Source organism: Mustela erminea, chromosome 12 (assembly GCF_009829155.1).
Source record: "Mustela erminea isolate mMusErm1 chromosome 12, mMusErm1.Pri, whole genome shotgun sequence".
Classification (NCBI taxonomy): domain Eukaryota; kingdom Metazoa; phylum Chordata; class Mammalia; order Carnivora; family Mustelidae; genus Mustela; species Mustela erminea.
In genome coordinates, this window is record NC_045625.1 from 64,987,940 (window position 1) to 65,001,450 (window position 13,511).

At 43.0% G+C, this 13,511-nt stretch overlaps 1 protein-coding gene across 1 annotated transcript in view; it reads left to right on the top strand.

Annotated features, from left to right (window-relative positions):
* Positions 1-10,831: 10,831 nt before the first annotated feature.
* The window catches only part of FBP2 (fructose-bisphosphatase 2), a 32,442-nt gene continuing 29,762 nt past the window's right edge, over positions 10,832-13,511 (top strand). The window contains exon 1 of the mRNA XM_032308562.1: positions 10,832-11,122. Within this exon, the coding sequence (XP_032164453.1) occupies positions 10,953-11,122 (170 nt within the window). The 5' untranslated portion in view covers positions 10,832-10,952. The remainder of the gene's footprint in view (positions 11,123-13,511) is intronic.

Consider the following 13,511-nt stretch of genomic DNA (forward strand, 5'->3'; position numbering starts at 1 on the left):
TCAGTATGTTTATATAATGAGTTTAAATATGTGTATGTGTAAATCTATCTTTCCCCTCCAATTCTTGCTAATTTAGTGTTTTTTTAATTGAGCATTTTCTAATGGGAAACTTGGTTTGATGTTAAGCATTGGATGAGCTTTTGTCCAGTGACTGGACCTAAAGCCAGTAGTTTTCCAACTCGACCTGTGTCTAGGCCTCACGTCTCCAGAACTCAAAAAGCACCTTTGGATATATATATATTTTTAAAGTAGCTCTTTTACGATCATTTTTTTTAAAGTTTTTTTTTTTTTTTTAAATTTGACAGAGATCAAAAGGTGGGGGTGGGGGAAGCAGACTCCCCGCTGAGCAGAGAGCCCAATGTGGGCCTTGATCCTAGGTCCTTAATACCATGACCTGAACCAAAGGCAGAGGCTTAACCCACTGAGCCACCCAGGTGCCTACACCTTTGGATTTTTAACCACCTTGTAGCTTTGTTGTAACTCCTGGTTCTAAAAGCAGTGGGGGAGATGGGTGGTCTGGGAGCCATTTCTTACTGTTAAGAGAGCTGGATGGGAAATGATACTCCCTTAACTCAGTGCCACAATGAAACCAAACAAAATCACAGATAACTTTGCTGTACCATTGGTATGTTCTGTGTGGTGACTTTGGATGAGGCCATTGGTTTCAGAGTTTTCAACTGGTACTTGTTGGTGTTCGCTGTGGATAGGTGCATCCAGTCTTTTTTAACACTGAGGAAGATAGTCACAGACTTAAAGAATCAGCAGCATGAACAGTAATTCTCTGATTTGTGGAATCTCAGATCTGGATTTGACCTTGGAAATGCTGAGATGCCTTTCACAGATGAGGACTAAGGGAGAGTGTTCACTGAGCATTACGTGGTGGTGTGGCAGGAACTCAGGTCTGCTGGATCTAAGGCTCCACGTGTAGTCCTACTCTTAACACATAGTATTCTTTTTGCAAAGGAGAACACCCCCTTTCACCACTCACCTGGGGATTTTCTATTAGGTTCCTCAGTAACAGCGTCAGCAGGGTTTGTAAAGGTTCCCCAGGCCTCCCTGCTGCCACCTACAGGTCTCACTTTGGTTCCTACAGGTTCCGTAGCTGTGTCCCTCATGTTCCAAGTTAAAATCATGCCAGGACGTAAGCCTAAATTCTAAATATTTCAAAGTATATCAGCAGAGGAGTTTCTCCATGATGGCATGCTTGTTTCATTTTTCACCAAAAGCTAAGTCCAGTTTGACTTAAAGCACCTGGCTGGCCTGGCTTTGCCACCATACTATGCCACTGGGTGATGGAACACCCTGTGACCAGGAAGTGGGTAGAAACTCCAGATGAGCATCATTGGTTCTCAAAATTTCAGAATGATTATTGTGGCAACCTGTTACTGCTCCCTCAACCCTAACCTGCCAATGCCATGTCCATATTCAAATCCTTAGAGCCTATGAACATGACCTTACTTAGAGGATCTTTTGCAGATTTAATTAAGGAATTTGAGGTGAGATTATCCTGGATTACCTGGGTGGGTCCATAATCGAATGATAATGCGATTTTCTAAGAGACACACAGAGAATGCAGTGTGAAGATGGAAGCAGAGACAAGACCAATGTGTCCACAAGCCAAAGAAAGGAATGCCAACAGCCACCAGAAGCTGGACGATTCATCCCTACAGCTCCAGAGGGAGCACCCAGCAAAATGAAATACATAACAAATCTAACAAAATAGAAGATCTACAAAACTCTGATACATGAAATCAAAGAATTAAATCAATGGAGAATCACTCTTGTGTTCATAGATAGGAAGACTTAATATTGTCAAGATGTTGGTTCTTCCCAACTTGATTTATAGATTCAAGGCCACCAAAACAAAATTCTGTTAAGTTTATTTTATGGGTATTGACAAACTAGTTCTAAAGTTTATATGGGCAGACAAAAGAATAGCCAACACAGTATTGAAGGAGAAAAACATAATTGGAGGAGTGATGCTACCCAACTACAAGACTTCTATAAGTCTACAGAAATTAATGGAGCCTGGGTGGCTCAGTCAATTGGGCATCCAACTTGATTTCTGCTCGGATCATGGTCTTGGGGTTGTGGGATCGAGCTCCCCATTGGTCTCCGTGCTCAGTGTGGAGTCTGCTTGTTCCTCTCCCTTTGCTCCTCACCCTGCTCATGTTTGCTCTCTCTAATAAATGAACAAGTAAATAAGGTATTTTTAAAAATCTAGAGTAAGACAGTGTGGTATTGGTGAAAGACCAGACAAAGAGATCAGTGGAACAGGATAGAGAGTCCAGAAACAGACCCTCATAAATATCGTCAACTGATCTTTGACCAAGGAGCAAAGGGAATTCAATGGAGCAAAGATAGTCTCTTGAACAAATGGTGTTAGAACAGCCAGACATCCACATATACAAAGTGAATCTAGACACATCTTATACCCAGCACAAATACTAACTCAAAATGCATCGTAGGCCAAAATATAAACCCTAAAACTCAGGAGAAAATCTAGATGAGCTTGGGTATGGTAATGACGTTTTAGATAGAACACAAAGACATGATCCATGAAAGAAGTAATTGATAAGGCAGGCTTCATGCAGATGAAAAACTGCTCTGGGAAACACAGTGTCAAGAGGATGAGAAGACCTGTCACAGTCTGGGAGAAAATGTTTGCAAAAGACACATCTAATATAGGACTGTTATCCAAAAAGATACAAAGAACTCTTAAAAACTCAATAAGGAAATGACTGCTTAAAAAAGGGCTGAAGACCTTAACAAACACCTCACCAAAGAAAATACTCAGATGGCAAATAAGCATACGAAAATATGCTCCACGTCATATGTCATCAGGGAAATGCAAATTCAAGGAACACCTCTACTTACTTTTTAGAATAGCCAAATTCCAGAACACTGACAACACCAAATGCTGATGAGGATGTGAAGAAACAGGAGCTCTCACTGCCTGTGGGAATGCCAAGTGGTACAGCCACTCTGAAAGTCAGCTTGGCAATTTTCTTGAAAAACCGAATACACTTACCATATGACCCAGCCATCACAGGACCTGATACCCAAGGGAGCTTACATCATACAAAATCATCATACATCATACAAAAATCATACAAAAATCTGCAGAAATTTATTTAGAGCAGCTTAATTCATCATTGCCAAAACCTGGAAGCAACCAAGATGCCCTTCAGTGGGTGAATGGATAAACGCACTGTGGTCCACCCAGAAAGTGGAATATTATTTGGTGCTTAAAAGAAATGGACTATCAAGCCATGAAAGGACATGGAAGAAAATTAGATGTGTATTTCTAAGAGAAGCCAAAATGAAAAGGCTGCATGGCATATGACTCTAACTATATGTATGATATTCTGGAAAAAGCAAAACAATGGGTGTAGTAAAAAGTGGTTGGCAGAGGTCAGTGTTGGGGGGATGGGGGTAGGGGAGGGGGGTAGGGAGAGATAAACAGGTGGAGCAAAGAGGATTTCTGGGGCAGTGAGAATACTCTGTATGGTATGATATGATGATAGATCTATGTCATTATATGTTTGTCTAAACCCATAAAATATGCAATACCAGGATTGAACCCTAAGGCAAACTACGGGCCTTGGGTGATTCTGATGTGTCCACGAAGGTCTGTCTTTGTAAAAAAAAAAAAAAAAATGTATCACTCTGGTGAGTGAGTTGGTAACAGGGACAGTGCACGTGTGGGGTACAGGGAGAAAAGGGAAATCTCCGCATCTCCTCTTGACTTTGTTGTAAACCTAAACTGCTCTAAAAAAAAACCCCCAAACCCAAAGTCTTGGGGGTGCCTGGGTGGCTCAGTGGGTTAAAGCCTCTGCCTTCTGCTCAGGTCGTGATCCCAGGGTCCTGGGATCGAGCCCCGCATCGGGCTCTCTGCTCAGCAGGGAGCCTGCTTCCTCCTCTCCCTCTCTCTCTGCCTGCCTCTCTGCCTACTTGTGATCTCTCTCTGTCAAATAAATTAATAAAATCTTTAAGAAAAAACCCCCAAAGTCTTAAAATCAATCAATCAATCAATTAATTAATTATTTTTATTTTAAAATTTTTAATAAACATATAATGTATTATTAGCCCCAGGGTACACATACCCTCCCCAATGTCCATAACCCCACCATCCTCTCCCTACCCCCACCCCGGCAACCCTCAGTTTGTTTTGTGAGATTAAGAGTCTCTCATGGTTTGTCTCCCTCCCTTCCTACCCTCCAAACCCCCCACATTGCATCTCCACTTTCTCATATCAGGGAGATCATATGATAGTTGTCTTTTTCCGATTGACTTATTTAGTGAAGCACAGTACCTTCTAGTTCCATCCACATCACCACAAGTGGCAAAATTTCATTTCTTTTGATGGCTGCATAGTATTTCATTGTAGATATATACCACATCTTCTTTATTCATTCATCTGTTGATGGACATCTAGGTTCTTTCCATAGTTTGGCTATTGTGGACATTGCTGCTATAAATATTGGGGTGCACGTGCCCCTTCGGATCACTACGTTTGTATCTTTAGAGTAAATACCCAGTAGTGCAATTGCTGGGTCATAGGGTAGCGCTATTTTCAACTTTTGAGGAACCTCCATGCTGTTTTCCAGAGTGGTTGCACCAGTTTGCATTCCCACCAACAGTGTAGGAGGGTTCTCCTTTCTCCGAATCCTCGCCAGCATCTGTCATTTCTTGACTTGTTAATTTTAGCCATTCTGACTGGTGTGAGGTGTTATCTCATTGTGGTTTTGACTTGTATTTCCCTGATGCCGAGTGATGTGGAACACTTTTTCATGTGTCTGTTGGCCATCTGGATGTCGTCGTCGTCTTCTTTTTTTTTTTTTTTAGTATTTTTCTTATTTATTTCTTAGAGAGCAAGAGAGAGAATGAGAGGAGAGAGGTCAGCGAGAGAAGCAGACTCCCTGCTGGGAAGGGAGCCCAATGTGGGATTTGATCCTGGGACTCCAGGATCATGACCTGAGCTGACGCCAGTTGCCTAACCAACTGAGCCACCCAGGCACCCATCTGGATGTCTTCTTTGCAGAAATGTCTGTTCATGTCCTCTGCCCATTTCTTGATTGGATTATTTGTTCTTTGGTGTTGACTTTGATAAGCTCTTTATAGATTTTGGATACTAGCCCTTTATTTGATATGTCGTTTGCAAATATCTTCTCCCATTCTGTCAGTTGTCTTCTGGTTTTGTTAACTGTTTCCTTTGCTGTGAAAAAGCTTTTGATCTTGATGAAGTCCCAATAGTTCATTAAAATTAGTTTTTTAAGATTTTACTTATTTGTCAGAGAGAGAGAGAGTACAAGCAGAGGGAGAAGCAAGCAGGCTTCCCACTGAGCAGGGAGTCCCATGTGGGATTCGATCCCAGGACTCTGGGATCATGGCCTGAGCTGAAGGCAGATGCTGAACTGACTGAGCCACCCAGGCATCCCAAGTCTTAAAATGTTTTTTAAAAAATGCATAGCATGGTGAGAATAAGAATAAAAAGCACAGCGGTTACCACTGAATTAAAAAATAGCTCTAACATGGGCTCGTTCCACTTTAACTTTGTTTTTTCCACTTGACGAATGTATATAGCACTTCCTCATACAGTTTTTAGGCACTGAAAACTGGACTTAGTATATTATAGAAGAGTAGAAATTGGATTCTTGATTTCCTATCTTTGTTTTCTTTTATCCTGCAAAGTTGAAGCTTAAGCTGATTTCACTGGTGCGTGAGGAAAAACAGGGTAATCCCCCAAACAATCAGATTTCCAAGGTGCCTGGGTAGCTCAGTCATTGGGCGTCTGCCTTCGGCTCAGGTTGTGATCCCGGGGTCCTGGGATGGAGCCTGCATCCGGCTCCCCCTCAGCCAGGAGTCTCCTTCTCCCTCTCCCACTCCCCCTGCTTGTGTTCTCTCTCCCTGTGTCTCTCTCTGTCAAACAGACAAACAAACAAACAAAAAACAAACAAATAAATAAATAAATTCAAATCTTAAAAAAACAACCAGATTCCCCACGTGGAACAGCTTACAACGGCCTCGGTGTTCCACTCAGATACACAGCAAACACTGCAGTCCTACGGGGGCAAATGTGTGCACATTTTTAAACATTTCGCAGCAATCGCATTTTTTTTTCTTTTTTGCCTGATGGCACTGTTTCTTATAATAAAATCCTCTCTGATTGACAACTTAAAAAGCAACCCCGTACATTGGGATCACATGGGGGAGTGAATGGAAACTCTCTTAGCAGGGTTTTGCTAACGAAGAAGCATCCCTTGGTTGATCTCTAGAGTCACGTTCCAGATCCTTGTCTTCAGATCCTGATCCAAGAGCAAGATTGGCTCGACTGTCAGGGCGTCTGCTTGTCCTTACTCACTCAGACTGTGAGCATCCGCCATCAAGCAGAGCAGGGCTCCAGGCAGCCTTGGAGTCACTGGCAGATCAGTGGCCCTGAGCTAAATGAGGGCTGGGTACCGCTCTCCCTCTCTGCCGGCTCCCACCATGGCCGCTCTGTTTCCACCCTGTTGTGTGCCCTGAAGGAACTCTGGCATTTGCTGAAAGGTCATCAGTTGCAATTTTAGACCACTAGGTAACTCGAACTTGTAACATTTAAGTGTAGCTGCAAAAGGGGTGTGATCGCTGCGCCCAGCGCCAGATGGTGGCACAAATAGCAGACCCTCCCCTGTTACCTTTGTGGATGAGTCATGACCACTTAGAAAGGACACTAGCCAATACCACTCCCTCCTCCATCTCCAAGGTCTCCAGTCTTCTCGTATTCTTAACATGGGCGTGTGCCTGGGCGCAGAGCTTCTCTGGGAGTTTACCCCGAGGTACTGGTTGGTTGGTTTCACTTCCAATCTTGCTAACATATACTTTTATAAAACATAATAGAAAGACTTACAGGAAAGGCCAAAGAAGAGAGTTATCCTTTAAGGAGAGTTTCAGCTGAGGGATGCAGCAGACTGTGAATCTATTTGATGCCACTGCACGGTGTGCTTAAAAAATCGTTACAGTGGTTAAAAAAACAAAAAAACAAAAAAACCCAAACCTGGAAAAATGAAATAAAAAACAATTACATATAAAATGCAGTTCCTGATTATTTAGTATTAGATTAAAATTTCATTTAAATTTAAATTACATTTTATTATTAGATTTATTATTATTATTTTTAAAGATTTCATTGTTTTTTTGAGAGAGAGATGGAGAACCAGAGAGAGAGAGAGAGCAGGGGAGAGGAGAAGAGGGAGAGGGAGAAGCAGATTCCACACTGAGCAAGGAGCCTGATGCAGGACTCGATTCCAGGACTCTGAGATCATGACCTGAGCCAAAGGCAGATGATTAACTGACCGAGTCACCCAGGCGCCCCTTATTGCTAGATTTAAATCACATTTTAATACAGACAGAGCAAACACAACATAGGACAATGGCTATAGACATTTCTAAATATTTTGAATATTTCTACTAACTTGGTCACGGACTGGTACAGTTTGCAGACTGTCCATGATCCATTTTGTATTTTGTTCTATAGTAATATGAATTTTTTAAAAAAGTGTAAAGCTATTTGAGTTTAACACACGTATAGATTCAAATTGCCATCACCGGGGCACCTGGGTGGCTCAGTGGGTTGAAGCCTCTGCTTTCGGCTCGGGTCATAATCCCAGGGTCCTGGGACCGAGCCCTACATCAGGCTGTCTTGCTCAGCAGAGCCCCGGCAACAGGCTCTGCCTGTTTCCCGGGCTCTCTCTCTGCTTGCCTCTCTGCCTACTTGTCTGTCAAATAAATAAATAAAATCTTAAAAAACAAAACGAAACAAAACAAAACAAAAAAAATGAATTGCCATCACCATAATTCGGATAGGGAACAGTCCCATCAGGCAACAGTCCTTGTCTCGACCCTCCCCACACCTGTAGACCCTGGCAACTATGGAATTGTTCTCTTTATACTTAATTTTGTTTTCTAAAAATATAAATGGAATCATATCACATGTAATCTTTGAGAGTGGTTTCTTTCACTTAGTACAGTGTCTTTGAGATTCGTCCCGGGGCTGCATGCAACAGGTTTGCTCCTTTTTATTGCTGAACTCTAGTCTATTTTACGGCTCTACCCCAGTTTGTTTATCCATTCACTGAGGAGCACTTGGGTTTGCAGTCTCTGACATTATAAATAGAGCTGCTACAAATACTCATGAATCGGTGTTAGTGTGCATAGACATAATCCTTTCTCCAGGGAAGATGTGAAGGCTCACTGACCGGCATCCTTTCGTACCGTCACATGGGAAATCCTGTGATGACAATGTTGTACTTCAAAGGAGATCTGGAAACCAATAACCAGTACACAGTAAGTGTACTCACTTACTGGCCCAGGACTCCTAACACCCGGTTACATCTCCTACTATAGTCATGTCAGAAGAATCATTGTTGATCAGACAAAACTTGTTACTCGTTAATGGCAACATGACTCGGCAAGTAAAGAAGGTTCCCTCCATAGTTTTCACCATTTCCCAAAGCTCTCAGAAAAAAAAAAGAGAGCTCTCTGATTTAGATGCTGGTGGTGTCAAAATTTAAGTGTTCTGACAGAGCAGGTATCCACAGCTGTATCTTACTAAAGGCTCACACAAGCAGGTGCACAAAGATATGGAAGCTCATTGAAACATTGTTTCAAGAGTGAATATTTCCAGAATCATCAAACTGTCCACACCTTGGATTGCAGTATATCTCTGTGTACCAACATGGATGTGTACTTCTGAGATGTTTGCTATGGCAGCCACTTGAGATGGGCTGGTCTATGGAATACCAGTGCTCAACCCCCGTAACAAGGGGTCCCCATATGACATAAATCTGGTCAAAGCTATATAGGCAGAAGTCCACTGGTGTGTGTGTAGGGAGAGGGCGGGGGAGAGTGTTCTGGGGAAATACTTCTTTTCTAATAAAAGGCAACTGATGTGATGGGAGCGCCCTTCTCCCCTCTTTGGGTCTTCAGTGTGGGCTAGATGTTCAGAATGGTGGCTGCCATTTTGTGCTCTTGAGGTGTCTTAGCTTAGTGGCATAAGCCAGCTGACCAAAGATAACAGAAGAGACAGAGGGGCTCCTCATGGAAACTTTGAGTAGCTAAATAAATGCCAGCAGCCACTCCTAGTGAATTCATGAGAAAACATGAGAAAAATAAACTCCCGCATATCTAAGTCGTCTGAGTTTTCTCTTGCTTGCAGCTAAACACATTCTGATTGAATTAATTGTCAGAAAAAAAATCCCATCGCAACGTCTTCATTTATATTCGACAGAGCATGTGCATATTCTATTTTGCAAAATGGAGTTATATATGTACACATAACAGTTACATATACATCTAAAATAGTTATATATACATAAGAGTTAATATACATCTAAAAAATCTAACAACAACAAAAATAAAAACTCTAACAATAGTCGTACATACATCTAAACCATAGGTACATGTAATTATTAAATACACATCTAAAAAATATACATCTAAAATAGTTATATATATATATCTATAATAGCTCAGAGGTACTGAGTATCTATTATGTGCCAGGCTCATCTTTTTGTTTTTAACCCTGACAATGACTCTAGGTAGGTGTTTTACTGCTATTCCCACTTATAAGAGAGAAAACTGAGGATTCAGGAAACTTCCCGGGGATATCTAGCAGGTAGCTAACTAGCTTGGGACTCAGTGCCGGGTGTGTGTGCCCCTACAGAACCTTCTTGGTCCACCCTAGGCAGGCCCCCACCAGTGCCTATGACCCATACAGACCCCCCACCAACCCAGTTAGTCCTACAGAGTGGGTTGGGGGCTGGACTGGTGGTGAGGTCTCTCTCTCTTTCTTTCCTTTATTCATTCTTTCAAGATTTTATTTATTTGAGAGAGAGAGAGCACGAGTAGGGGGAGGAGCAGAAGACCCTCCTCTGAGCAGGGAGCCCATGGGGGACTTGATCCCAGGGCTCGATCTCAGGGACCCTATGATCATGACCCAAGTCGAAGGCAGATGCTTAACTGACTGAGCCACCCAGGTGCCCCTCACTTTTCTTTATATATTTTCGTAATGTTTCCTTTCAGTAAGCAAGTAGCATTTTTGAATTGAAAGTGCAAATCTAGGGCGCCTGGGTGGCTCAGTGGGTTAAGCCGCTGCCTTTGGCTCAGGTCATGGTCTCAGGGTCCTGGGATCGAGTCCCACATCGGTCTCTCTGCTCAGCTGGGAGTCTGCTTCCCCCCCCCTCTCTCTGCCTACCTCTCTGTCTACTTGTGTTCTCTGTCTGTCAAATAAACAAATAAAATCTTTAAAAAAAAAAAAAGTGCAAATCTAGAGGACTTGATAAAAAAAAACCCTGATGTGAGACACTGCGCTAGGAGGGTAATTTTCTTCTTCTAGATTTGGTTATCTATCATGGATACCCCTTTGGTCACACGTGCTTTTGGAAATAAGAAGCCCCCTTTGCAAACGTTTATGAAAGACCCCTGGCTAAGCAGAACCAGGATTATCTCATCACCTGACCTATACCCCAGATAAGTTACTTGCCAGCGTGCCTCCCATAGGCACAGGGGAATTGGGTTCTGTAGTAGATGCAAAGCATCCTGAGTCCTGGAAGGAGAGGGTTTTATGGATTTTTTTTTTTTTTTTTTTTTAGTGGCTGGATTTCTCTTCTCCCACCAGTTACTGAAGGGTTGCTTCCTGGGATCATCAAGAAAAATGAGGTGTGTGTTTCTGGGCTGCCTGATTCTATTTGCAGCTTGCTTATGGTGCTTTGGCATCCTTCCAAATCAGCCTGCCAGAGAGATTTCCTTGAGGGCTTGCCCAGTTGTCTCAACCACGTGGGTTGGGGCACTTTTTCCTTAACGGTCCTGGCAGGGCGGGCAGGAACCAGCTCTGATACCGACTGAGCTACAGCCTTTCGAGATAAACAGGGCTTCCTGGGAGAAAAGAAGGATTTGCAAAGTTCCCCGCCACGATGTCGGACAGAAGCCCCTTTGAAACGGACATGCTCACCCTGACCCGCTACGTTATGGAAAAGGGGCGTCAGGCCAAAGGGACTGGGGAGCTCACGCAACTGCTGAACTCCATGCTGACGGCCATCAAAGCCATATCCTCGGCTGTGCGCAAGGCCGGCCTGGCCCACCTGTGAGTCCGCGGGGAGCAGGTGCGGGTGCTCAGACCCGCCCTTGACACGCAGGGATTCAGGCACGGGTGGGGCATGGGCAAACCTGCAGGTGCTTGGGGAAGCTGCCTCTGTGTCTGGAGGGAAGGTGCTTTTAAAGTTTCTGTCTCTGATGAAGGGCTCTTGACTTGTTTCAAGAAAACAACAAAATACTGGGAGAGATGGTATGGAGGAAAAAAATTTTTTTTTCTTTTTCTTTTTAAAAAAAAATGTATAATTTTTCCAGTTGCCATGTATTATAATGATGACCAGCTCAGGGGCTTGTTGCATTTATATAGGTTGAATTATCATGATTTGTTTCTTGCTGCGCAAAGCAACAGTGAGAAACACTTGAGATTTCGCTTTAGCTCCTAGCAGATATGAGCATTTTATTGCCATGAACTTTGCCAATGTGCTAGGAGCTAGGAATCATTTACAAAATAACTCCCTGCCCTGAAGCTTCAGTCTTATTTTGGAAAGGAGTCTTTTTTGCTTTTAAGACAATTTTTTGTTTCTTCTCTGTGACTCTTTATCTTCTCTGCTTGGCGTGCAGGAAGCTGGGATGTTCTGGGTTGAGGAGGAAGGAATGCAGAGCGCTCTTCCACTTGATTCTCTTCTGTACTCCTTCCAAGCGCAGAATGAGGCCAAGTTCATGCTACAGCTGCTGACTGTCACAGCTGCTGACCTTAAAAATAAGTTGCTTACTTTGCCAGCAAAAATGAGTTTATTAGGAATAGTAGAGAATTGCAATCTGGGACAAGTAAGCTCTGCCAAAAACCAGAGGCTGGTCTAACAAAGGAGAAGAAGGTTATTTTACAGAGGAGGAAATTGGCAGGGGTTGTTTTGAACGAAAGCCCATTGGTGAAAAACAAGAGTTCAGGGCCTTCACGGTTTTTTACTGACTGCGTTGCTGGGCTAGTCAGTTTCTTGTAGGAGATGCCACCCACATCTTTTCTTATAGAAGTCTGTAATTAATTGATGATTTCCTGGAGGATTCTTCTGTTAGGGTTTGGAATTGACAACACTTCGGCAATGACCTCCAGTGGTCCAGTGTGAGGGCTCCCCCTTCTGGCCTCCTGACTCAATTTTAGTGAGGTTTACCTTTAATAAAATTTCACAAAGCCAAGTGTCCAGTTTAAGTCTGTGGTAAAAAGAAGCTGATTTTCTCTGGGGTTCCAAGAGAAAGTCCAGTGGAGGTCTTCTCAAAAGTTGAAAGGACCCATTATTATTATTCCAAAAATGAAATAACAAAAAGAAATAACAAAATCTGATAATTTAAAGTATTAATTCTTAACAATTTAGTACTTATAATACAGAAAAAAATTGATAGCATTATGGGGCACCTGAGTGGCTCATTTGGTTAAGCATCTGACTCTTGATCTCAGTTCAGGTCTTGATCTCAGGATCATGAGTTCAAACCCTGCATCGGCCTCCACACTGGGAGTGGAGCCTGCTTAAAAAAAAATAATAATAATAAATAAATAATAAAGATGTATTATGATCGTCTTTCCCCACTCTCTGTGCTATAACTGTATTATTGTGTCATCCAGCGATAATGGCCAAGCTCTACAATTAAGAACTTTCGTGAATGCGAGGTGAAGCCATTTGCCTCTGTCCTGTTCCTATGAGGTGATGAGTTATGCTGAGTGACACTAAATAGGGACTTTCCCTGTCCCTGCAATATGGGCCCTGCTATGCTTAGAGCCATTTTCTGGGCATCTCCGCTGCTTGCTGACATTTCTGTATATTCTACCCACCTTAATGCGCTTCTCCTCTTGGCAGGATGCTTAGCTAGGCAATGGCGGCTGTGGTAGGGTTGTACTAATTGGCTTCAGAACTCTTAGCTTTGTGGCTGTTGAGCGTCCAGATGAAGTAGACTCAGGAACTGGGTAATAGGGGCTTCATTGAACTTGGCTCTTCCTTCCGTGTGATTATCTACACTTGCTGGGACCTCAGTTTCTCACTTGTAACCTGGAGGGTATGCTAACAGCCCCTAGCTTACAGGGTTGTTGTAAGGCTTAGTGGATCCATGGGATGAAGATTTCAAAAAGGCCAGATCCATAATAAATGCTCAGTAAATTCTCATGATTATAGTGGTTCCCAGGGCAGATCTGAGGAAATTTGTGGCTGGCTGGGCCATGCTGCTGACTGTCCACTAGGTGGCAGGTGCAGACCACCGAATCAAGATGTCAGGCTCCACCTTTTTCTCAGAGGCCGTGAGACAGGGGTCCTCAGGCTGGCAGGAGCCCCATACCCTGCCAATTCAGATGACATCCTTCCCTAGCCCCTCAGTAAGAAACACCAAAGTGGCAGCGTGAGAAGCCCATTGTCTGGAAATTCCTTCTTTCTAACGAAATGCTGAGATTAATTAAC